The sequence below is a fragment of the Lutra lutra genome, chromosome 3 (assembly GCF_902655055.1).
Source record: "Lutra lutra chromosome 3, mLutLut1.2, whole genome shotgun sequence".
Classification (NCBI taxonomy): domain Eukaryota; kingdom Metazoa; phylum Chordata; class Mammalia; order Carnivora; family Mustelidae; genus Lutra; species Lutra lutra.
The window spans coordinates 20,792,205-20,818,727 of record NC_062280.1 but is presented as its reverse complement, the minus strand read 5'-3'; the positions used below and the strand labels follow the sequence as shown (position 1 = coordinate 20,818,727).

At 35.3% G+C, this 26,523-nt stretch overlaps 1 protein-coding gene across 25 annotated transcripts in view; it reads right to left on the bottom strand.

Moving 5' to 3' along the window:
* MAP2 (microtubule associated protein 2) overlaps window positions 1-26,523 on the bottom strand; it is a 288,045-nt gene that overhangs the window by 6,986 nt on the left and 254,536 nt on the right. For 13 of the 25 annotated variants that reach the window (XM_047720913.1, XM_047720916.1, XM_047720922.1 and 10 more), the window contains 5 exons: window positions 22,799-22,969; window positions 21,698-21,845; window positions 16,538-16,878; window positions 3,800-3,892; window positions 1,759-1,840 (listed from right to left, as the gene is read on the bottom strand). In XM_047720913.1, coding sequence (XP_047576869.1) covers window positions 1,759-1,840; window positions 3,800-3,892; window positions 16,538-16,878; window positions 21,698-21,845; window positions 22,799-22,969 — 835 coding nt within the window. The remainder of the gene's footprint in view (window positions 1-1,758; window positions 1,841-3,799; window positions 3,893-16,537; window positions 16,879-21,697; window positions 21,846-22,798; window positions 22,970-26,523) is intronic. The other 12 variants (XM_047720938.1, XM_047720931.1, XM_047720933.1 and 9 more) reach the window with 3 other exon arrangements.

Here is a 26,523-nt window from a genome sequence, read left to right as displayed (position 1 = left end):
GGGTAATGGTTCTGAAATTAATATTGGAGATTATTGAGGAACATCTACAAAAAGACATGACACTAATTGACCTGAAAACTGGACCTGGGTACTTGGATGTTTTTCATTTTCTCCCCTGCTTGCCTTTTCTGCTTCAACAAGCTGTTCCAAGGACAGAGCCTTGAGATAATGATGTGGTGTTGAGAACACCTACACAGGATGCATGACTAAACCCAGTTAAGGCCTCTTCAATAGACTTTTAAGATTTGGTGGGTGGGTGTGAGGATCCATCTTACTGCTACCCAAGAGAAATCTAATATGTAAAGTTCCCTTTTACTTATTAAAACTGCCACCTACTAACCCGGAATGGCCTGCCTCTTTCTTTGGTTTCCCCCCATCTTCTGAGTAGGGCCAGTTTCAGATTATACCCTCTCAAGAGGGTTGTGAACCAATAGAGATTCCATATATGTCTTTTCTAACTCCTTGACTTGTTTTATCAACACCCTTTGTCAAAGTGAAACCTGACTTCTAAACATGTTTCCAATGCATTTATTCATTTTGAAACTTAGCCTATCTCCCTTTATTTTTCAACTAATAAATTCTTCTTAATGATCTTTTTCTTGGTTAGAAATCTTTTTGGCTCGATTGTTCTTATACTTTGTTTCTGATAACATTTGAGGCAGTAATTAATGGGAATAACCTATTACCTGGTTTAATTAAGACATCATGCATAGCAAAGGCCTCCTCCTTCTATAACTCAATGGTATCTATTGTGTCAAAATAATCTCAAGAAAATAACAAATTTGACAGTTGTCCATTATTTAAATACACATGAAGGTAGAATTTAGCAAAAATATATAATAATGGTACTCAGAAAAATGACTCATAATATGTTAGATTTACACTTTAAAGAGGAAAAAATCCCCAACAAGTATGAATGTAAATTGTACTCTAGAGCACTAATCCTATGCGATATTCTAGAAAAACAAGAGGCCAATAGTTAAATAAGCTGGTACAAGCACTGTGCCAAGTGATGGGTCATTTAAGCACTGCGTTCTGCTGAGGATTTATAATGCTTATTGATCTACTGTAGGATCTGAGAAATTTAGCAGATAAATATTTTCATCAGCTTTGCTTAAACACAATCCTTCCTTCACATATGTAGACAAAATATTTCATGAAAAATCTTTGGAAATACTGCTTTCAATCCATGTAATTATGTATAAATACATGGCCCAAGGTATTTTATAAACCATATATTTCAAAAGAGTTCCAATAAGCATGTTGAGTACGTAGGGATAAATGCATTTATATACCTTTAATTTTGAACCTGTCCTATGATATGTGGCCTCCTTGTGATAATTGAATTTATTTGTCCAAATGAAGATGCCTTAAAGTTTCTCCCTTAAGTTTCCATTAGTAAAAGCATGAATTTTCAGGATTTTGAGACTTTTTCCAGTTAGGTATTTTATTTTATTTAATTAATTAATTTATTTATTTAAAGATTTTATTTATTTATTTGTCAGAGAGAGAGAGCGAGCACAGGCAGACAGAGTGGCAGGCAGAGGCAGAGGGAGAAGCAGGTTCCCTACAGAACAAGGAGCCCGACGTGGGACTCGATCCCAGGATGCTGGGATCATGACCTGAGCCGAAGGCAGCGGCTTAACCCACTGAGCCACCCAGGCGTCCCCCAGTTAGGTATTTTAAAACAAAAAAATTTGCTTGTTGATTTCTTGAGCAATTTAATATTTCCCCAACTACCAAGAAGTATTTATTTACCTGGCCTGTGGCGGATGTTCTTCAGAGAGCCACATTTAGATGTCACATGGCTTAGGTCTATCTTCTTGGTAACAATCTGCACCTGTATGAACCACAAAAAATATGCTTAACATGGTTGAGACATGGACAAGTCCCCAAGCTCATACATAAAATCCAGAAACATACCCATACTCACAACATACAACAACACAGAAACCCAAACTGAAGTACACACACACACACACACACACACACACACACACACACACACAGGAAAACATAACCTCCCAGTGTCCTCCCACATTTGGTTGGAAAGAAGGACCAAAATGAAAGAAAATCCTAGAACAGAAGATTTTTTTTTTAGTAGAAAAGAGATCATGCCACAAGAGGATAGAAACACCTGGATTAATAAGGCAAGCTTCCACTCAAAGAATGAAGCCACACCATGTTAAACATTTCCATAAGCAAAAAGCCAAGTGAAGAAATGAATTACTCTTTAAAAAATGATTTTTACATAAAAGTGACCAACATTGCTCATAGATACAAGAAGAACAGCATTGCTTTTAGATATAAGAAGAAGAAAGCTCAAAGCTTTTCTAAAATGGTCATGTCTTGCCTAAATGGAATTTTTCTTATCTACCAAATTGTAAAATAACATTTTTTTTTCTTGTGTTAGAAACAGTGCTTTTCTGATTGTGGTCCATTTTCCAATGTGTCAGAAGTACAAGAGTATTACTGAATTGGAAATGGGGCCATGGAATCTGCATATTTGAATAAGTGATTCTTCTCTAGAGGAAAGTCTGACAACTGTTTTGGAGGTTGGAAGACCCCCTACCTACTTTAAGATTGTTATCTCAATTTATCCTTTGCCACCTAGCTGTTTTGGCCAGTAGGGCCTGCAGGAGAGGATAGGGGCTGTCCTCTGACACCCTCCAGGTATTTCCTAGGACTGAGACTGCTTCTGCGAGACTACCACACAGTTTGCACTTATAGTCAGGACACAAGGAGGAGGGCCACCATGTCAATGTAAATACTGATCCTGAGGCTAAGCTCAGCATCCTTAAGGAGCCTAGCAACATTTGCTATGGACTTTCGATGACAGTGACATTTTCAGGCTCAGTGGAACTACTTCGAGCAACAGGTGACAGGTCCTGGTAGAAAGCACTGGCTTGTCATCTCTTTCATTGCTTGACTGTATCTCTGCCTAGCTGAGGAGCAAGGAGACAAGAGTTATTAAACAGGCAAGAATTCTGGACTTGACACTCTTGAGTCACAGATGCCCAGAATCTGAATTTTAGGTGACAAGGATCTGTAGAATAGAGTCAGCCTGAGTCACCTTTAATATTCGTATTGTGTAATGAATCATGCTTCCTTTACCTTGAGTTTGCCTGTTTCAGCTCTGCCTCAACTAGGTTTGAGAAACATGGATTCTTCTTTCCCTTCCTCTCAAAAGATATTATTTCCATTCAATTCAAGACACAGGAAAAAAAAAATCCCATCAAGACAAAGTTTATACTGCGACTTGAGTCTTTTCACTTTGAATGACAGATGAACTGTGCTTCACTAGTTTTGAATTATTTCAAATGTTATCCTAACTCTCATGAATAGTGATGTACAAAAGATTGACATTACACCCTTTGGGTACTTTCATGTATGTCAGTCTTTGCCTCAAGAGTAACTGAAATGGAGCTATAAAAGTGTGTGCCCAGCTGATGTTTGCAGGGGAGTAGAGATAACATGAGGAAGAACCTTGAAGTCAAAGGCCAGCAAACAAAATTGGCAAGTGAGGTGTGTTTGCCATCCTCCTGAAAGACATGATGCGGCCCCGTAAGATTTTATTCCTCAACTGAAAGCAAGAAATTTGCTGATAATCTTTCAGGGAAGGATGGGAAGCCCACCAGCAAAAATGCAAGGGTGACAAGCTCCCAGACCAGGGGACTTGTGGAGCAGCAAAAAGTAGGAGGTGTGTATTGTGAGAGAGGCAGGAAAAGTAGACAGGGGGCTGGCTGTGTAGATGGCTCCACACAATCAAGACAGCTTTCTCATAGAAACTTCTACTTACATTTCCGCCCCCAGCAGAATGTTTGATGTTATCCTTGGAACCACATCGGGACTGAACCTTGCTAAAATCAATCTTCTTGCTTAAAATCCTAACCTAAAAGGAATTGGAGGTAACTTTACTGTGCATTTTTCTTTTAATATGCTTGGCATAGGGAGCCAGAAAGGGTTGGTGCCAAGGAGGCTCCAAAATTCCTTCCACCTACATAATCATTTAAGAGGAAAAAAAACTAATACTGGAATTGAAGAACAGATCTATCATTTAATATGAGCCCCTAGTCCCCTAAGCCCCCAAGGACCAAATGCTCAAGAACTTGAGATATCTAAGTTATAGGCAGGTGTAACCTGGAAACAAGAAAAGAAAAATAAAAGTTGTATCATCTGTGACTGGGAGGCTTCTGATATTGTGGGCAACATTGGGACTCAGTTTCCACTCTATGGAAGGTCTAATAGTGTAGTTCAGTGTAGTTCTTGTCCTACCCCTGTTCAATCCTACAGTGTCAACCATCACAGTTATAAATCACCTGGTACGCTTGATTGTATTATTGGTCCGCATAATATAGGTGAGGTTCATGACTGGTTGGGCTGAATGCCATAGATGGGCTTCTCATTCATCCAGCAGAATACTTGCTTTCCCAAGAGGGTCAACAAAGAGGCTCAGGGCCTCCTGAAAGTCTTTTCTCTGACAGCTGCTCATACACAGCCATAATACTTGGATGGTTGGTGCCAAAGCATTCTTTCCATTATTTCCGAGGGGAGCAAATCAAGGACTGCTAGTTAACTGACTTACAGTAGGTCATGTAGAGGTAGTCCAGGCCTTAGCTAGGTCCAAGAGATTTGAGGTTAGGTGTTTTATTTCTGTTTCCAGGAAGTTCAGTATTCATCTTGAAGACAATAGCAAATCTAAATCTAGATAGATATTATTCTGGTGTAATGTAATGTGCAAAGTAATAGTTCTTGTTGCATTTTCCCATGTGTCTTAAAGTCTGCATGTTTTGGAGGGCAAATGAGGATGTAGCATGGAAAGGAAGGTTTACTTTTGTTGTTTGTTTGCTTTATTTTATTTTGGCTACTTCAACTTTTCTCCCTATATTCCCTCAATAGCTAAAGAGAAATTATGTTTTCAATGCTTTGTCCTCTTTTAAAAAATGTTTGTCCTCTTTAAAAAAAAAACAAAAAACTAACTAAATAAATATATCTAGATATACAGCCATCTCCGAGAATGGTATCCCATCTCTTGGTGTTTGCAAAAAAGAATAAAAAATTCAAGATGACATTGAATCCTGACTATTTTTAACCAAAAGCTTAAATTGCTGTGCCTGCCTGCCACTGACAAGTGAGCTTGTCGCTTACAGGGAAATATCATTGACAGCTCTCATTGGCAGCCCAAGGGAAAGGCCTCTTGTCAAAATCTGAAGTCAGAAAATATGATGATTGGGTCATTCTTTTGGGCATGATAAAAATCCCAATTTAAAAAGAAATGGGGGACTATCACAGAGTCTATATCTAACAATAAATATAGTGACATGCTAAGAGTTTCCCATAAAATGTAGATGCCAGTAACTTTAAGTTAATGAGGTCATTACATTTAAAGCCTCTAGATAAATAATTTTTAGAAAGCCAATAATTTCATTATTTCAAATAATAATACTTTTAATTATCTTCCTTGAGTGTCTATTTTGGCAATGAAATAGAATTCATCTAAGGCATTTTTCCTAATCCTTGGGGATATATAGGGCCTCATATTTCATTTGCAAATTTTATTTTAGAGATCATTAGAGTACCAATCAAGTGACTCATTACCCAGTGATCAAAAGCTAAATGTTAAATCTGATTCACTTGTTGCAAAAATGGAAATTCCAAATTCAGTTGCATGAATCTGTTTGACTCTAACATTTAATCAACTAGCAATTTTTATGATTTCTAAAACAAATGATTCAAACTCCAAGGGGGCACACTGCCAGCATTACTTAGAGACAATTTAAAATTTAAAATCCTAAAACTTAAAGGCTGCCTTGTGTTGATTTTCCCAAGATTTTCTAGAGAATCATAGATTTTCTAGCAAAACAATTAGCTGGCCTTTTTCGATGGGACTTTCCCAACCTACATCTGTTTAATCATAATTTGAAACAGACCTTTGACATGGGTTAATGGCATATTCTTTATATATTTCCATATTTGCAATAGCTTCAGAGTATATTGCCTTTGTTTCAAATAAGGTAGAGCATGACATTTAGCATTTTGCTTGATGATTGAATAGGCAGAAATGAAATCACTTTGGGCACTGAATGCTTGATGCTCAGTAAGATTTATGCTCTAGCCTGACAACTTGCACCTAAGCACTTACCTAATCTGTGTGATGCACATTTATGCTTTAGCAAAATTATAAAACACTTCATGCCAAAGATCTCTGGGGTTATTTACCAATAATTAACACCTTAAAGAGTTAATTCTACAAATGCCAGCCATCCTCAGAAACTATTCATAAGACAGAAAAATAGACGGTTGCTATGAAGGACAAAATTTTATTCCAGATTACTATTATTTTTTTTAAGTCAGAGAGTCAAGTTTTTAACTCTCTGTGCTCAATGGATGAGTCTAAATAAAAATGACTTTTTGGGGGAAGAAATTTCCATTGAGCTTTGTCTTCCTATATGTCAATAGAAAATCATTTTAACATCTCAGAGATGGTCTAGAAAAAAAAAATACAACAAACCTTTATTTGATGAACTAATTTTCTATATTCATGATATGGAGGGAAAATATTTGAATAATCATTATCCAAGGATAACTCTAAACCACATTTGATTCTTGTCAATTTCAACCAAAAGTTTTCATTGCACTATTAATGCAAAATGGGGTGATTTGAAAGTGTGTGACAATCTTTCCTTCTGTATTCAGAGTGGAAGGGAAAAATGTATTATTTCAATGAAATGATTCATCTTTCTAAAGCTCTGCCTTGTTCAAAATTCTCCCAAAGTCTCTATTTCCTATTAAATGCATCAAAACTTCTTAGGTAGGCAACCAGGGTTCTCAGAAATTTTGATTTTTTGAGCGCTCTTCTCAAAACTTTACATTTTGGCCAGACTTTACATACATCATCAACTAAAGATTAATTGGAAATGTGAAATGTAAAATGAAAGAAAATGCAATCCTAATTTATAACTTTTAGTAAAACAATTTATAAACCATTAGTTGGAAATGGGAAATGTAAAATGAAAGAAAATGCAATCTTAATTTATAACGTTTAGTAAAACAATTTATAAACCAGAGGCATTAATTATAAGGTCAACTTATATTTCTTAAGCAATGGGATTTTGATTTTGTTTTGTTTTGTTTTTGATTTGACACTCTCTGATGCTGCTTTCTTTATCAAAAGACCCACATGTCAGCTGAAGATAGCAAGATATGGAGAGTAACGGGTCCAGAAGTTTGGATTCTGGTCTTGGTTCTCCTACGAGATAGTGCTAGGCTCTACAGGCATGCTCTAGGTATGAACCTCAGTTGCTGTAAATTTCTTTCTTCTTTATCCAGTGTTGTTTAGAAAGAATGTCTTTTTTTTTTTTTCTTTTGAAAGGGTAGTAGTGGCCTGTAACCCTTCAACTTTATCGAAGATTAAGTTTTTCCTTTGGCTTTACATCATTTTCCAGGAGTGCTTAAATGAAGCCCTTCTTCATCCTTGCATTATAAAAACACTTCTCTCTCTTTCCCCCAAATATTTCCCATTTCATAGCATTCAGTTTTAATGAAAACTATTTATCCATCCTATATAGAGTCCTGAAATATCATATACTAAAACAAACAAACAAAAAAATACGACCACATCAGATATTTTTGAAGAATGAAAGTTCTCTGGAATAGATGATGTTTTTCAAAGATTAATCTGTTAACAACCCTGTGCCCAGATTAAAATGCATAAAAACTTTATAGTCTATTTCAAATTTTAAATAACCCTGCCTATACTGATCAATAACTTCTTCAAAACTCAGTGGATCAAATACAAGCAATAAATACATTAGAGTACACATTTAAATGGAAATAACACTTCATGTCAAAACATACAATTCCACAGAGCTGTAAAGGAAAAGGATAAATTGGAGGACCCATTAAGGGGTCAGACAAATTTTTCTATGCAGGCTATGCCACACAGCACAGAAAAGGGAACCACATTAAAAACCTCGAGGTGAATAAATCGTGCTGAAAAGTTTGTAAAGAATTGTTTGGTGGAATAGACATTGAGTTTAGGCATTGGCCTCATTGTTAAACATTGGCATTACATTTTTTTCTTTAGTTTAAATTTTTTAAGAAATTTTAAGGAATAGAGGACCAAGCATAAAGGCAATGACTTTTAAAGAGTTTGTTCAGTTGTTTGAAAACAACCTGAGATTCAAGGTTGTTCCCAAGTTCTTGCTTGGCTTGTTAAATGAACAGCTAAGAAAAAAAAGGTCTCCAGGAGTGCCTGGGTGGCTCAATCATTAAGCGTCTGCCTTAAGCTCAGGTTGGGGGATCAAGCTCCCTGCTCAACGGGAGGCCTGTTCTCCCTCTCCCACTCTCACTGTTTGTGTTCCCTCTCTTGCTGTCTCTCTCTCTCTCTCTGTCAAATAAATAAATAAATAAATAAAATCTTAAAAAAAAAAAAAGAGGACTCTATAGGTCTCAACTTTGTAAATCTAAAATAGTAATTATTTTCATAGTTTTTTAAAAAATAATGTTTATAAAGCTTAGCTCCAAAACTTTTCATTACCCTACAAATGATACTTGAATTATAGTTCGATACTTGAATTATAGTTTGACAGGCTATGTCTTTATGTCTTACATAAAGACAGGGCCCATGATATCAAAGAGCTTTTCTTTTGAGACAATATTAACTTTCTCTCTCTCTCTCTCTCTCTCTCTCACACACACACACACACATACAACCTTGTCAATACAATATAATGCATTTCAGTGAACAGCTTTCCTTCATGCTGGATTGACAATATTTTAAAGTTCACGGGATATTTTATTACTTTTCTTATTTAGCACTTATTTTAGCCCAATGAGATAGAAAGAAATGGCTTGGAAAGAACTTAAAAATTACACAAGGGCAAGGCACTAGGGGAAGGTGAAAAATGAAAAAAAAAAAAGTCATTTCTTTCCTGCATAGATGGTAGAGACCATGTCTTGTCTTGTTCCCCTTTTGTCACATAGTATACAACAGGAGCTTAGTAAATATTTGACAAAATGATATCCATGTGAATGAGAAATAAATCTAAATATGTTTCAGTTCTCTTTCAGTTTATAATTTTTTAAATTTACTTCTACGTTTCTAGCACTCAGTAGATCCTTCATTGTGGTGGCCATCATAATTTTATATAATGAGAAAAAAAGTTTCAGTATAATTTATTACTTGCCTCCAGCATTAACTCCATTTTCTCCTTGAATATAAAACTCAAAGCAACTTATTCAAATTAGATGAGAAAGGTCTAAAAAAGTCTCAAGATAATGCCTAAAACTTTATAAGAAAATATAAAGAAATTCTCTACATTTCACTCATTTCATTCCCTCATTCCTCTCTTAATGCTCCCTCTTTCCCAATTACATTCCTCTTACTTCAGAAGCACTGAGTTTTTACTCAAGTTCAGCTTGCCCTCTGTGGTACAAATAATTAAGGAATTTATCAGACTAACTAAATGAATATTTTCAATGAGCTCTAATGTAAAAATACTATCATACTCTAAGTAGAACCATGAATTTGAGAGCTTAAAGTGACCTCACGGTTTGCTTAAATGAGACATTGCTATATTATGATGGTGCCAATACATTAAATGAGATGGTACTACAGAAGTGTATTTTGTTGTTCCTATTCTTTTTTTTTTAAAAGATATTATTTATTTATTTGACAGAGAGAGAGAGAGAGATCACAAGTAGACAGAGAGGCAAGCAGAGAGAAAGGGGAAAGCAAGCTCCCCACTGAGCAGAGAGCCTGATGCAGGACTCAATGCTAGGACCTTGAGATCATGACCTGAGCCGAAGGCAGAGACTTAACCCACTGAGCCACCCAGGTGCCCCTTGTTGTTCTTATTCTTTTTTTTTTTTTTTTTTTTTTTATATATATAACGTATTTTTATTTATAACATATTTTTTTTTAATTTTTTTATTTTTTTCAGCATATCAGTATTCATTATTTTTGCACCACACCCAGTGCTCCATGCAATCCGTGCCCTCTACAATACCCACCACCTGGTGCCCCCAACCTCCCAGCCCCCACCCCTTCAAAATTCTCAGATCGTTTTTCAGAGTCCATAGTCTCTCATGGTTCACCTCCCCGTCCAATTTCCCTCAACTCCCTTCTCCTCTCCATCTCCCCTTGTCCTCCATGCTATTTGTTATGCTCCACAAATAAGTGAAACCATATGATAATTGACTCTCTCTGCTTGACTTATTTCACTCAGCATAATCTCTTCCAGTCCCGTCCATGTTGCTACAAAACTTGGGGATTCATCCTTTGTTGTTCTTATTCTTATACAAGTATGAAAACTAAGGACCAGAGATGTCGGTATCTAAGGTCACATAATGAAAAACCTGGGCTTGGAACTCAGCCCTTATACCCTTGTCTAATATTCTTTTAGCCAAAATTCACTATAGTCCAAACATGGGAAGTTTCTTTGGGTCATAACTCTAATGGCACCAAGCATTCCCACTCATTAAGTCCATGCATATGGTGTTCCACCACATTCATTTAACTTTCAGTCAACAAATATTTATTGAGCACCTACTATGTATTGGACCCTGAGGAAAGGATTGACCTCATCCTTAATTTCATGAAGTTTATAGTGTAGTAGGTGAGACAAGATAGACATTAAATAACTAATTATATAATTGGATACTAAATTACAAGTGTGGTGAGAAGCACTATCTACACCATGCAAAGTATTTCAGATTGAGAAAAGAACAGATGCAGGGAGATCAGTTAAAAAACTTAACAACTACTGCAGGGACACAGACAAGAGAAAATGGATCCTGTGCTAGAGTGTTGCAGAGCAGACTAAGAGAAATGGGTGGATTTAAGAGCTGTTCTGGACACAGAACCATTAGTACTTCATGATGGCCAGGATATGGGATGAGGACAGGGAGATGAAAAGATGACTCTTAGGTTTTTGACTTGGCAAAGTCCCATTATTTGAATAGGTATAAAGATATTTAAAAAGAATCATTTAACTTGAACTTTCCACTCTCAAATATCTACATGGCATCAGCCACATTGATGCTTCTGGTGTTCCTAAAACATGCCAGGTCTGCTTCCAACCCAGGGCTTCTGCACGTGCAATTTTCCCTGCCTGAAATTCTCTCCCCCAGTTATCTATGTGGCTTAGCAGTTCCTTAAAATATTCCAATTATCACCTTCTTGATACTTTTCTAGTCATTCTATCAAGACATGCCATCTCTTCTCCACATATTTTAAATCTCTTCCTTGATTTGTTGTTGCCTTTCTCACTTTGTGACATATTTTTTCCTATGTAATATTTTATGACTTGTTTTTCTTCCTACAATGTAAATTCTACAAAGGTAGGAATTTCAAAAATTTTTGTCTGTCTTGTTCGTTGTTATATTCTCAGTTTCCAGAACACAGTATGGAACATAGTGGGTACTCAATAAATACCTGTTGAATAAATAATGAGTAAAATGAACATACAACTTTGACTTTCTGGAATTATTGAGGAAATACAAGAAAACACCATTTATTTTAAAGATGCCAAGGTAGATTTTAAAATTACTATTTCATTGTATGTCCTTGATATTATCTACGGGAATTTGGAAGTTGGTGTCTATACTCTATTTAAAAGATTGATTTTTAGGGGCACCTGGGTGGCTCAGTGGGTTAAAGCCTCTGCCTTTAGCTCAGGTCATGATCCCAGGGTCCTGGGATCGAGCCCCGTATCGGGCTCTCTGCTCAGTGGGGAGCCTGATTCCTCCTCTCTCTTTCTCTCTGCCTGCCTCTCCGCCTACTTGTGATCTCTCTCTCTGTCACATAAATAAAATCTTTAAAAAAAAAAAAGATTGATTTTTAGAATTATTTTAAAAAATAATCTGCCAGTTGTAGGACAATAAGATAATGATAAGAACACAACAAAACGTTCCAAATTTAATAGTCTCTACTTTTCAGTAGGGTATTACTTTAACACATTATTTGCATTAAATTATTTCACATAAATATTATAAAGGATCAAAACCCTTACATTTCAATCCTGATGTGATAAAACCTCAGTGTGGGAGGTGTGGGAGGGAATATTAAATAAAGTGTTCCATCCTCATGTTTTGCAACCAAAGTTAAAGCAAACAAACAATAACTAAGGTACATTAAATTGCATACTTTGTAGAAAAGTGATTCTTCATTAAATACAAAATTATAGAACTTGAATTTATAGCTCTGACTTTAAAGGATGTTACTAGAAGCTGTATATGCAAGATGTGGGTACTAAAAGGATTTCTGTTTCTTTGTGAAAATGTGAAATTTAGACTATGAGAATCTGAATATCTCTGATATCCAATGTTCCTTAATTCAATGGATTGATATAGAAGTGAGGGATAGAAGATAGATTATTTTATTTCTAGAATGTGAGGATATACTTCAAAGGTCCTAGTCTAATGGATTTATCTAAATCCATTTTCTGCTAGGCAGAAAGATGCTATGGCAACACTGACTGGGAAGATAATAGATTGACAAATTCTGTAAGATTCTTTATATAAAAGAGAAGTACTGTTCTCTTCTTGAACAGGAGTGACTTGCTTGAAGAAGCCACCATCTTTTAGTTCACCTGATCTAAAATGACTGACTGCTCCATGAATAAAGAAGTATATAACTTACAGGGCAAGCAATCAAATCCATAGGCACTGACTTGCAGAGATCATGACCTATGTAATAACCATCCTATCCAACAACTATAAATGGAAACAGCCTTTGTGAAACCAGTAACTTTCAACTATGACAAGAGTATACAAAAATTGTGGTTTGTATATTGATCTTCATAAGACTGATGGAGAAAAAAAGGAGATTTATTAAAGCACATAAAAGTAATCTACATAAATCAAAGCACCTATAAAAAAGCCCATGCATTGACAGAAAAGGTAAGAAGTATTATTCACTGAGTTCTGCCTAATTTTTTAATGCTATGCATTTAGAGAAATTTTTTTCCTACTTTTGTTTATATCAATCAGGTGTGTTCTTAAAAAGCTAACACTACTTATTCTAAAATTTAGATTGAGATTTGACATAAAATAGGGAGCTAACTATATTGAAATAGTTTTAAATTAATACACTTACTCAGACAGCCTTACCCGAGCCTTGAGTTAAATTAACCACGGTCACTATCTACAGTGAATCTAAGATTGCATATGTTCTTCCCAGTAGAATGAATTTGTGCTTTAGCAGAAAAGATTAACTTTATTGCTTTCTGTAAAGCTCCTCATGTTGTCATCTCTTTTATCTCTTCCATTAGGCATTGATTTGCCTCACTGAACTGAGCCACAAAGTTAAGTCTCTCTTCTAACACAAAATCAGACCTTTAATAGAGGTGATGATCACTGTGAGCATACAACACACACATATGGAAGAGCAGTAAATGCCCCAATTGAAGCAAATAATAAGGTTTCCCAACTTGGAAAGCTGTTGAACTTCCAAGACATATATAGTTTTTATTATATATTTCCCCTCCCAATTCTTAGTGATTGCACAAACAGCAATAATATAGCTTTTAAAATTAAATTATTCAAACACAATCTAAACACTCTGGATTTTATAACAACAGAGCCTGTGTAGAAGAATTAAGGTTACATCTATAAATTTGCTCCCTTATGTATCAATAAGAATTGTGTGACTATTTTTCTCAATATCTACAGACTGCCTATCTCTATTACAAAACTTGCCTCCTACAATAAGTACTGCTATTGTCCTGTCCATTGATTCTGAGTTGACCACTGTCATTCCAACATCCTAGGATTATCCAGTTTATAGTTGGGAACGACGTGCCAGCAGCTTCAATTTTGCCAACAGACTGTGGTTAGGCATCCTTAATCAGAGAACAAGGGTCTTGAGCATATCATCTTGACAATTTCTAAGAAGCTTTAACATAAAAATTTTTCCTAGTCATTCTTTGAAGTGGAAACTCTAACAATCCAGTCAAAACCTGCAGTTTAACATGTACAGAAAAAGAATCTTGCCTTCCTTCTTGTGTTTGAGGCTTTTAACAGGAAAATGTTAAAGTGGTAAGTGATATATTTTTCCTACAAAGACAGTTCAACTGCAGTGCACCTCAATCTCCCAATTCATTTCCCCCTCTAATTTAAACATATTATGCCATCTATCACAAAATAGAGGCAAATATCTTCCTTCCTTCTGTTTCCTATCTTAGTGTGGAAATACCTCCTGGTTCTCCAACAAAAGTCACTTCATAACTCCTCTGCTGTAGATTTTTTCCCAAGTCATTTGCAGTTGAGATAGGATAATTTTTCAGCAGGTTTAATACTCACCTTATGAAAGAAGAGATGTTCTTCAAATGACACTGTGAGTTTAAGGTTGTTTCTGTTCTGTAATTTTTGTGTCATTTGTCTTTATTAGTTCTTAATTACCACAATCTCTAAGGCAGTTTTAGTTGAGTTCAAAAGAATAAGGCATCTTTATGTCAGTTTTATGAATTACTGAGTATAGCAGAAGTCAAGTGAAATTAGACATAAAAATATTTATAGATATGGTAAAGAACCGGAAAGAAAAAGAAGTATTCCTATTTTTTTGGATTGGTTTAACCTTAGTGATTCTGGCAAAGCTCAGGCTAAAACCATTCTTCATGCCTCTCTACGTTGAGGAGTCATTTGAGTAGGACCAAATAGTATAGAATTTTCATGTCAAATTATATCAATAATTATTCTGTTTTAGTTGAATTTTCTTTTTGGTTTCAGAAAATGTTTGAGATAAATTATGTTCCCTTGTGATTCTATGAAGAAACATATTATTTTCAGTATCAGTATTTTCTGGACTATAAGCCAGTAAACCCCACATTTAAATAAGGAAAATACTATATACAAGGACATTTATAGAAAGAGAATGGATTTTAAATGTAAATAATAGTACACCCTTTTAAGAGGTATCTCATCAAAAATTAAAATGATAAACTTTCAAGTTGGCACTAAATTGATTTTATCCAACTTAGTCTGTCATTTTTATATAAATAAAACAATGTTTTATTTATATAAAAATATTTTATATTTGGATATTTCCAAAAGGGCACCAATATTTCATTCTCTTGGATGTGCAAAACTCTGAGGAATGCAAGAGCAATATGAGATTTATGAAATCACAGGATCAAATTTGGCAGAATTAGTTTTTTGTTTTGTTTTGCTTAAAAAGATTTCTTGTAGCTCATATTTTAGTAACATTTTTATGAAAAAGCATTTGTCTGTGACTTTATTATTACAGAACATTAGTCATTCCACAAAGGGCATATGGACCACCACCACCACCCTCTGCTTCCCCCAATTCCTTTGGTGAGTTTTTCGTAACTCCTTGGGCTTTCTTGAACAGAATCACAGACAGCAAAGAAGTTTGTTGCTAAAGGAAGAAGCAATGCTGAATTTTTGTTTCAGCAGTGAGGAGTCTTTGATAGCTTCATATTTTGGCAAGATCTTTCTTCTAAACCTTCCTGAAAATACATTTTCTTTGGCATGAAAGAGGGACACCAAAAAACAGTGACAAAAAATATAAGATAGACAACAAAGAGTGGCAGAAAAGAACACTGTAGTTAAAAGAAAGTCTTTCGGGAATGTTGAGAGGTTATCACAAGTTTGTTGATATACAAAGGAAATTATTACTTTCTTTCTTCTTTCTCTCAAGATGGGTGTTTTATCTCTTTAGTGATAAGAAAAGGCAAATGATCCCAAAGGCAGATCAATATCACAAAGGAAATACAAAATGGTATTTGTATTATCTCCTTCCAAGCTAGTTGCTTCATCTAAACACACAGTGTAGAAGCAAGGTTGAGGTCAAGGCAAAATTCAAAGGCTCCTGGTTGGCAAAAAAATGTGAATGTTTGTACTGGAGCTGAAGTTAAGAATTAATAGGTAGAGCTTTACTAATAACCCTCTTCAATACAATTAATCTTAAGGAGAAGTTCTAATCCCTATAATTTGATTCATCAGAACTATTCAGAACTATCTATTATCAACATGAATGTCCACCCTTTACAATTTTTAAACATGAGTTGCCAGAGAAGAAATCTGGTGAACCATGTTGATCTGGGAGTGAACATGGGGAAATGGGAGAAGATATCATAGGAAATCAATGAAGAAAGGAAGGAGATAAAAGCAAAATCACTAAAAGATCTTCAAATGAAATCACAGTCAGGATCTAAACTACAACAGTCAAATTCGTATCAGAAATGTAAGTTTAATCTCTTATGCTAAAGTCCACAGTGCAATAGACACATTCAGAAAAGATCGGCTAGGCAATCAATGGAAAGATTCTCCTATATGGGGAAATCAAATTTACCCGATAACCAGACGGAATGGATATGTCATGTGATTTTCATTATATTTTATAAGCCAGCTTTCTCAGACGAGATCCAAATTCTTGGCAATGAATCATAACCAGTAACATTTTAACACCTCCAACCCCCTTTCACGGTAAGGACTGTTCGTTTATAATGTGAGGAAGGGGATTTTAGTGGGATTTTACTTCTGACAGCAAGTATGTTGTTCATGTGATTCTTACCTGCCCCCCTTTAGGCTGGTATTTGATGTTGTCTGTCGATCCGATTTTGGATTTGACATTCTTCAGGTCTGGCAGTGGTTGGTTAATAAGCCGAAGCTGCTTCGGAGTAGCGGGAGATTTTGGAGGAGTACGTATGATGGCAACTTTCTTCTCACTGGGCACCAAGATGGCAGATTTAGGGGTTCCTGGTGTGTGAGGGGTCCTGGGGTAGCTTGGGGTTCCAGGAGTGCCTGGCGTGCGTGAAGAATAGCTTGGTGGGGTGCCAGGAGTGATGGCAGTTGATCCAGGGGTAGTGGGTGTGGAAGTTCCACTCTTTCCTGCTCTGCGAATTGGCTCTGACCCTATATAAACAAACAAAACCAAACCAAACTAACACCACAGCATCAGAAAATTCTTGAGACATCCTCTTCCCTCAGGTTGTTAGAACTCACAATACATGAACTTTTTAAAGAGTTTAGAAGATTTGCGGATTACAACAATGCCCCAAAAGGTGAAAGTTCCTTTCTTTAGGCTTATAACCTGGTGACATTTTTTTTTTTTTTGATTTTTTTTATTTATTTATTTGACAGAGAGAGATCACAAGCAGGCAGAGAGGCAGGCAGAGAGAGAGGAGGAAGCAGGCTCCCCGCCGAGCAGAGAGCCCGATGCGGGGCTCGATCCCAGGACCCCGAGATCACGACCCGAGCAGAAGGCAGCGGCTTAACCCACTGAGCCACCCAGGCGCCCCCCTGGTGACATTTTTGAACATGCATTGCTATCAATGCAAAGAAAGAACTTGAGTTTTCTTGATTTATTCTTCTAACTTCTCATTACGAAGGCATCAGAATTTTTTATCCTTGTGGGATCATTAAGGCATGTAGATCTGCTGTAAGTTGGCAGAAGAGTCTGCCCTTCACATTCTATGTGGGTTAGTATTTACTAAAGATTTCCTTGAATGATGTGTGGATCACTTGCTCTTTTGTGCAATAAGTTCATCCCAAGATTCAGGTAGACATACAACTGTGTACTGCTAGCAATGATTTTGACCTGTGTACAAAGTCATTTATTAAAATGTATTTCAACATTACCATTTCAGCTTCTATTGAAGAACGCTGTGAGTTACAAATGTGTTTACTAAAATCCACGCAATTACATCAGACATTGTTCTATAGTATCATGTATTTCCTTTTTATGGAAATTTGGCTCAGCTCTTAATACAAAAAATATCTATTTCTCTTCTTAGAAAAATGGGACTTTTTAAAAAAGATTTTATTTATTTGACAGAGAGAGATCACAAGTAGGCAGAGAGGCAGGCAGAGAGAGGGGGAAGCAGGCTCCCCACCGAGCAAAGAGCCCAATGCGGGGCTTGATCCCAGGACCCTAAGATCATGACCCGAGCCGATGGCAGAGGCTTAACCCACTGAGCCACCCAGGTGCCCCAGAAAAATGGGATGTTTTAATAACATAATCACAGTGAATCTTGTGCCTGATTGTTTTCTCTTATATTTTCATTACTAGTTTGCAGTTTGGAGTCAAATTAATATCCCCGCCCCCCACCACTGTCACTTATACAGGCTATTGTGAGATGCATTTCTTTGCCTCAACTTGACTTTAGGGTCATTTTATTATTTAACTTCTTCCTCCTATTTTCCTATATTTCTTTAGTATTAACTTTGTAACTGTGTGTTTGAATGCCATTTCAAATACTTTTTTGAAAGTGTAACACTATAGATGAGACTACACCACCTTACAGATTTCAAAGCCCTTTTGTGAATACCAAACATTTGATGACCAACAAACACAGTAGTTAGAGACAGCTCTTATCGTTCCTAATTTAAGAATGAGGACATTGAGTCTCATTTACCCAGATGATACTAAATTCTAAGCCACATTACGATATTTAGTTTCTTAGCCTTAAAAATCTTTTGCTTAAAATAACACATTGTTTTTAATAATAGGGCACTTATTTACATTATTACACTTATTATTTAAATTCCTTCACTTTTTGGGGTATTTTACAGGAAGGGCATGAATTTTACTTTTTATTACTAAGTATGTATACTTTGTAGGATCAATAAATCTTTTAGAAGTTTTGTAGAGGATAAAGGTATAACTCATTAACTTTTAAATCAATGAAGTGGAAGGGATCTTTGAGTCATTGGTGTGGGAAGTTCTTCCTGAGAAAGGGGATAATTAATCTTTGCTGAAATAATTACAAAAAGTGAGCTCAAGAGAGCTTCATAGATAATTATAATCTACAGGCAATATTTATTTACCCATTGGTCTGGGTTCAGTCTCCTGAAGAAACAGAATTATTTCACTTCTTTCAGTGAACAGTTTTTATGTATGAAGTGAAAGTTACCCTGTGTCTTTTTTTTTTTAACGTAAGGGCAAATGATAGGTAGACTCCTCAACCAACAATATGAAATTGGATATAAGAAGACTATGCAATAAATTAGTGTGTATTCTATGATTTTTATCATTTTCCACAAAAAGGATATTTTGAGACCAGGATGATACAGCCACATCCAACTTCCTTTGTATATAGTTTGTTTTTGGACTGAGTTTTTGATGTTCGAGTCAGTCACTATGTCCTTCAGAAAAATCTCTTCAGGGGCGCCTGGGTGGCTCAGTGGGTTAAAACCTCTGCCTTCGGCTCAGGTCATGATCCCAGGGTCCTGGGATTGAGCCTCACATCGGGCTCTCTGCTCAGCGGGGAGCCTGCTTCCCCCTCTCTCTCTGCCTGCCTCTCTGCCTACTTGTGATCTCTCTCTGTCAAATAAATAAATAACATCATTAAAAAAAAAAAGAAAAATCTCTTCAGAAACTTCACTTCTTCCTTAAATGTTTTCATCATGACATTGGTGTCATGATGATGAAGGTGATGAAGTCATATTAATATTAATAATAATATTAATATTCTTATTAATATTATAAGCTCAGGTCTTTTGGGGAACAGGATATTCTCTCTGTTATTTGTCACTGTACCTAACACTGATGCCTTTCATGGGACCTAAACACAGTAGAAATTCAACATATTTTCTTTTTTAATAGTACAAATTGGATTCAGAATTTATCAGTGTGTTGAGGTGTTCTTTACTTCATGGAGACTAAGCTGAAGCAATATTCTGCATGTACATAACAAGTTTCCTTAAAAGAAATAAAATTTTTTAAAGTAAGTGTCATCTCTATACTCATAGAAAATGGCGTTAAACTTCAGAAAACTAAGGAATGAAGGTTTTTTTTGTGTTACATCTGAAGAATGAAGAAAAACCAAAAGCATTAAGCCCTAACACCACTGTTCAACAGATACAATCAATTTTTAGTGTAATAAATTGTATTCTTGTCTTCAAAACGACAAAGTTGAGCATTTTCTATTTGTTCTGAAACCGAGTTAAATCTGAATTAATAAAACAATTTAAAAAATATTTATGAAAAATACATATTCACGAATTACTTTGTTAAGCTTATTAATCTTGGTTCTTACTAATCTTGTCAACTCCTCAATGACAATGCCTTTCTCTCCACTTGGGCTAACTGCCTAGCTTTGTTTCTCTCAGCGCTTTTCAATAGCTGCACAAAATGCCATGACATGTCTATGTGCAGTTACAGAGATGATGGGCAAACGGGAGGAGGCATATTGCTTGCTCTTCTAGTTGTCCTTATGCTTTTTAGTTATTGGTAGATAGAGAGAAAATAAACCTATGCCCTGAGATTATCAGAGTATGAATTATGTTCATTACTGCATAATAAAATACATTATGCTTGTGAACATGAGTTAGAAAGTCAAAATAGAATTGGTTCAGAAATAAAAACAATTTGTATGCAGATGCACTTTAAAAGGCAGAGCACAGTGGTTTGAAGATGTGGATTTATGGATAAAATGCCATTTTGCTTCCATAACCACAAATAGAAGCATAATTCAAAGTTAGTTATCTGAACAGCTTCTATATTACTGATGCTCAATTCCAACTCCATATATTTGGAGTTAAGGTCTTTTCTCAAGAGATTACTCTCTTAAATGCCTTCTTTGCTAGTTTGTTTGAATATTTTTATTACGAAAGAGTTTAGTGATTTTAAAGTATTCCTGGCACGTATTTCAAAGAGTGTTAATTTTTCATGAAACTAAGTGGTGTGTAGGTCACAACTGCTCTAAATACACTAAACACTTTCACTTTAGGCAAAAAACATGCTTTAAGTGCCATACAAAATAGTCACATTTGAAATGGGCCAATTATTATTAAATGTTTTAAGAATTAAGTGGTAAAATCAACTATAATAAGATAGTAGTTGCAATTTCTACCATTTTTAATGGATTTTAAATGACAGAGATTATATTCTCCAAGCAATTCTACATAGCAGTTTTCTAGTACTATTTCTTCCAAATAAATATAAAGAAGATATTAAGAGGTCAGGTCGTGAAGTTATTAGTGGGCTGTAAACCAAATTCAACCACTTTCTATCTTAGTAGCATTGGACAAGGTACTCTCTTTTTTCTTATCAGTAGATTTAATGAGGTTATTAATACCTAACCATCAGCACTGTTATTTAAATTGAATGAAAAATGTGTCTTCAGGTTTTAGCATCTATATGTGCTCAATAAATGGTAACTATCCTTGTTGTAATAGAAACATGTTTATGAAAATAATTTGAATCCATGCTTTAACTAGATAATCTTGGTAGTAACACAACTCTTGAGTGGGTAATGATTGGAACATTTTGCATTTTTTATTTAAACTGTGATAACTGCCAACCAGTTCATTACGGGCCATCAATCAAAAGAAACAAATTATTGCTCTGAACATGTTATGTGTAAACCCTCATTGGAATGCAAATTCTTAACAAATTGAGCAGAATCTGAGGTTTTGATTATTGGGTCTCCAGTAAGATTTTAGGACTTGGATTCCTAAGAAGGGTTAAGCTCATAGATATATATTTTTAAAAATTCCTGACTATTGTTTTTCTCTATTAATTACTTCTTTGTAGGTCTCATTTTCCACAAGAATCATTTTAACTCACACAGGTGTTTTGGATCCATCAATAAGTTTGATTTTCTGATTCTTGGAGGAAATATAATCTGTTCTCAGTGTGTGTTTTCCTTGGAAGATGTAAAATATAAACACATAATAAGCTCTATGCCACTTAAAGGATTAAAATGAAGCCAAATGAAAATAAACCTACTGGTAGTCCGCCGTGCTGAAGAGGAGATGGAACTGTTGAGAGAGAATGAATTCTCATCTCTGTCTCCTGACACACCACGACGAGGAGGGAGAATGGAGGAGGGTCTGGGCAGAGAAGAGCGCTTTTCTGGGCTCTTGGTTACTCCATCCTGATTGGGGGAAAAAAAAATTGGATTCTTGTCAATCTTCAATTACACCAAGTGATTACATTGCTCTATTTTTCCTCTTGTGCTGATAGATAAATTTCTTTTAATATACACTACTGAATTTCATATATTTATAAGCATTTCTACTTTGAAACTTAGAAAGTTGCCTAGAAGTTTTATAAAATATATTATTTTGGAGTTAGTTCTAATAATTGATCATGAAATTCAAATTCTAAATAATAAATGGGTAAAATGAATTTACTCAAGTAATCTCCAGGAATTAATAATTTTACTAAAAAAACTTCATTAGCATAATAACTTATTAATCAGAAAGGGCTGTCAAGGGGCACTGCATGCATACCAATTAACAATGACCACTTATGTCCATTATGTGATTGGAATTCTAAGTACTTTACATCCATTTATGATTTAATTTTTGCCACAAAATACTATGTGCATTTTATAGCCAAGGAAACAGGCTGAATTCGTTTATGTAATTTTTCCAAGATCACCGAGTTGATAAGTAGCAGAGGGAGTATTAAATCCTGATGTGTCTGACTGAGTCCAAATGGTATATTATATTATATATAATTTGCCATTATTAGATGATACAATATTATATATTATATACTATGAGTAACATATATTTATTACATATAATATGTGTAGTATTATATAGAATACATTTTATTTTATTGGTTTGTGTTTGAAATTCTACAAAACACCAAATAAATAAATAAATAAATAATGAACCGTCTACCTAGAAAGAGACTTTTTTTTTTACTGATTGATTATTGATAACTATTGAGGCTTTCATTCGTGTTTAAGAGGGTTTATGGTTTATATGTCAAATATTTTAAAGTTTAGTCTTTGTTTTTTATATATTTACTGAATTGTGTCTTATAACCTCCAAAATTATTTTCTTTTCTGAACCTTCAGTTGACCTGCTGCCTTACCTTGTTCCCTGATTCTGAGTATGGCAAACGGTCTGTGGAGCCTGCTGAGGTGGACTGTATTGAAAAACTGTCAGAAAGTGAAGCCCTTTGAGACGTACTAAGGCAAGCAGAACTGGATCTTGGGGACTTTGAGCTACCCTGTAAGGCAGGAATCTTTGACAAGGTAGAATTCTAGCCATGAAAGAAAACAAACAAAATCACAAAATAAACCAAACTATGAAGTAAACGGAAAATTAAAAAAAATGTATAAACATATAAGAAATTAAATGCCTACTTTTAATAAGAGCACATGATAAATGATTATAATCAATGCTAGAAATATATATTTATGTTAGAACAAGAGATTTTCACCAAGTAACTCATTTTTAACTGGAACTAACTTAAGAATATTCATATATGAGAATATAGACCAAAATATTCTTCATGAATTCTACATATAAGTTCTGGTTAATCCATAAGTCTCCCAATGATACTGTATTTGGAAAGCATCTTGAGAGTTGGTTGGAATTGTTCCTTTAATAAATATAACCTTGGAGGTATATTTATAATCAATGTCTTGATCACATTTCAAGAACTTTAGAACAAGGTATATTTAAGACTTCATAAGGGAAAATACTTTCTTAAAGTTGAGAAAATACATTTTCAGATATCTATATTGACTTCATCAGAAAATCACAGATTTTATGTAAAATTAGTTCATTTTATGAGTAAAATGCCTACTGGGGGCCAAGTTATCCTATAGAATTAGTAACATTTTTATGCATAGACCACAGTTTGTATAATGTGTTAGAAATTCTAAAAATGAAAGTTAGCATTAAAGATATTGCCCATGAAAACCACTATTTCCAGGTGTCAATAGTCCCCTGAGAGATAGTCAGCAAGTGAAAATCAGTGGGTTGGATGAATGGCTTTGGAAGGACACTAATGCTCACATGCTACATGTCTCATGGGGGGACTTTGTTAAAAATACAGAAAGGGATGATGAACCCAAGAATATCTTGTCTTCAATAATTAATGTGATATAGCTGTTACAAAAACATCAGTTGAGATTGATGGCTTTATCTCAAGTTTTAAGTTCCACAGGCACTTTAATGGGGGCAGACCCATTAACAGACTGCACGCATCACTTCTTATTTTATAGACCCAGTGTCTTGTGTGGCTGGTGGGCCTGGGTTGACCCAGGTCTTTCTTTAATTAATGCTAGCCACAGAACAGCAAATTTCAAAAGTGATACAGGAAAGAAAAAAATGGAATAATTGCATTAACTCAAATTAAGAGAGACAACTTGCTCAGAACAAAAACAAAACACAACAAATGAAATGAAGAATTATAGGTCAGGTTCCCGATAAAGATCAATTGAAAAATCACAAAGGATTGTTCTGATGGATGTACTGAAATCACAGATAAATAAGAGTTGGTCTTGGGGTTTTAGGAAATTTTTTTTTGTATTTTTATTTAATTTTATTTTTTATAAACATATAATGTATTTTTATCCCCAGGGGTGCAGGTCTGTGAATCGACAGGTTTACACACTTCACAGCACTCACCATAGCACATACCCTCCCCAATGTCCATAACCCCACCCTCCCTCCCAACACCCCTCCCCGCATCAACCCTCAGTTTGTTTTGTGAGATTAAGTCACTTATGGTTTGTCTCCCTCCCAATCCCATCTTGTTTCATTTACTCTTCTCCTACCCCCTTAACGCCCCATGTTGCATCTCCTCTCCCTCATATCAGGGAGATCATATGATAGTGGTTTTAGGAAATTTTTAAGAAGAGGGTAAAGTTATGAGGAAAGAAAAAAAAATGTTAAATGAGAAAAAGTTAGAAGGAATCGTGGCCTAATCTCTCTTCTTCAGAAAGGTGAGATGGGCATTTATAAGGAAAAAAAAAAAAAAACATTAGCTTTGTGTCAGAAGATGTACATGATTTTTTTCCTAAGTGTAAGCATCAAACACAAATTCTCATTAGGTTACTTGATGAAAAAGGGACTTGAAAATTTCCTAAATATTTTTCAAGCAAACAAAACAAATGAGCAAAAGAGGCAGAAAGAGAGAGAGAGAGACCAAGAAACTGACTCTTAACTATAGAGAACAAACTGATGGGTTTCCAGAGGGGAGGTGGGTGGGGGAATGGGTTAATAAATAGGTGATGGTGATTAAGAAGTGCCCTTGTTGTGTGTGATGAGCACCAGGTGGTGGATGGAAGTGTTGAATCACTATATTGTACAGCCAAACCTAAGATTACACCATATGTTAACTAACTGGAATTAAAAGTCAAAAAATAATTAAAAGTTCAAAAAAAAACCTTTTCTGAACAATGTCCAATTAAAAATGTTTTTTAAATGGGAGAAACCTGACTTACTTTCTATATCCGCTCCTAAAGACTTTGACCTTTCAAATAACAGCAACAACAATAACTATCACTGTTTATTGAATAAATACTATGCTCTAGGCACTATACAGTATACTGTTTTATAATTAACCATATTTAATTTTCATAACTAACTTAGGATATGGGAATTTTTATTCCCCCTTTTATTTTTGGAAAATTAAGACATATGGAGAAAACGATCATATAGCTAATAAATGTTCAAGACCTGGACCTGATCTGCTTCATAACTCTGCTCTCAACCAACACAACTCATTTGTTCCCCATCAGAAACAAGAGGTAAAGAGAAAGAAATCTTGAAGTTACAGTATTCTCAAGCCCAATATTTACCAAAGCAATATATGAATTCTATTGCTTGCTGTATGTTCAGGAATATGTCTGAAAACATTATATAAAAATCAATTTTTTAAATTAACATGAAGTCCCTTAGGTTCAAAATGATATAAAAAGTTTGGCTGTCATTGGAAAGGAATTTCTGTTTTTCACAGTAAAAAAATGGAAATCTAAAATCTAAACAGTTTTTATTTTCCTTAACCCTTTTATTTTTTTAATTTAAATTCAATTAACATATAGTGTATTATTAGTTTCAGAGGTGGAACTCAGTGATTCAGTCTTATATAATACACAGTGCTCATTGTATCACATGTCCTCCTTAATGTTTATCATCCAGTTATCGCACCCACCACCCTTCCCCCTCCAGCAACCCTCAGTTTGTTTCCTATGATTAAGAGTCTCTTATGGTTTGTCTCCCCCTCTAATTTCGTCTTGTTTTATTTTTCCCTCCCTTCCCCTATACTCCTCTTTTTTTGTTTCTTCAGTTCGACATATGAGTGAGATCATATAAATGATTTTCTCTGATTCACTTACTTCACTTAGTATAATACCCTGTAGTTCCATCCATGTTGTTGCAAATAGCAAGATTTCACTTTTTGATGGCTGAGTAATATTCCATTGTATATACATCACATCTTTTTTTTTTTTTTTTTATTTGACAGAGAGATCACAAGCAGGCAGAGAGGCAGGCAGAGAGAGAGGAGGAAGCAGGCTCCCCGAGAGAGCAGAGAGCCCGATTCGGGGCTCGATCCCAGGACTCCGAGATCATGACCTGAGCCGAAGGCAGCGGCTTAACCCACTGAGCCACCCAGGCGCCCCACATCACATCTTCTTTATGCATTCATTTGTCGATGGACATCTGGGCTCTTTTCATAGCTTGGCTATTGTGGACACTGTTGCTATAAACTTTGGGATGCAGATGCCCCTTCGGATCACTACATTTGTATCTTTGGCGTAGATACGCAGTAGTGCAATTGTTGAGTTGTAGGGTAGCTCTATT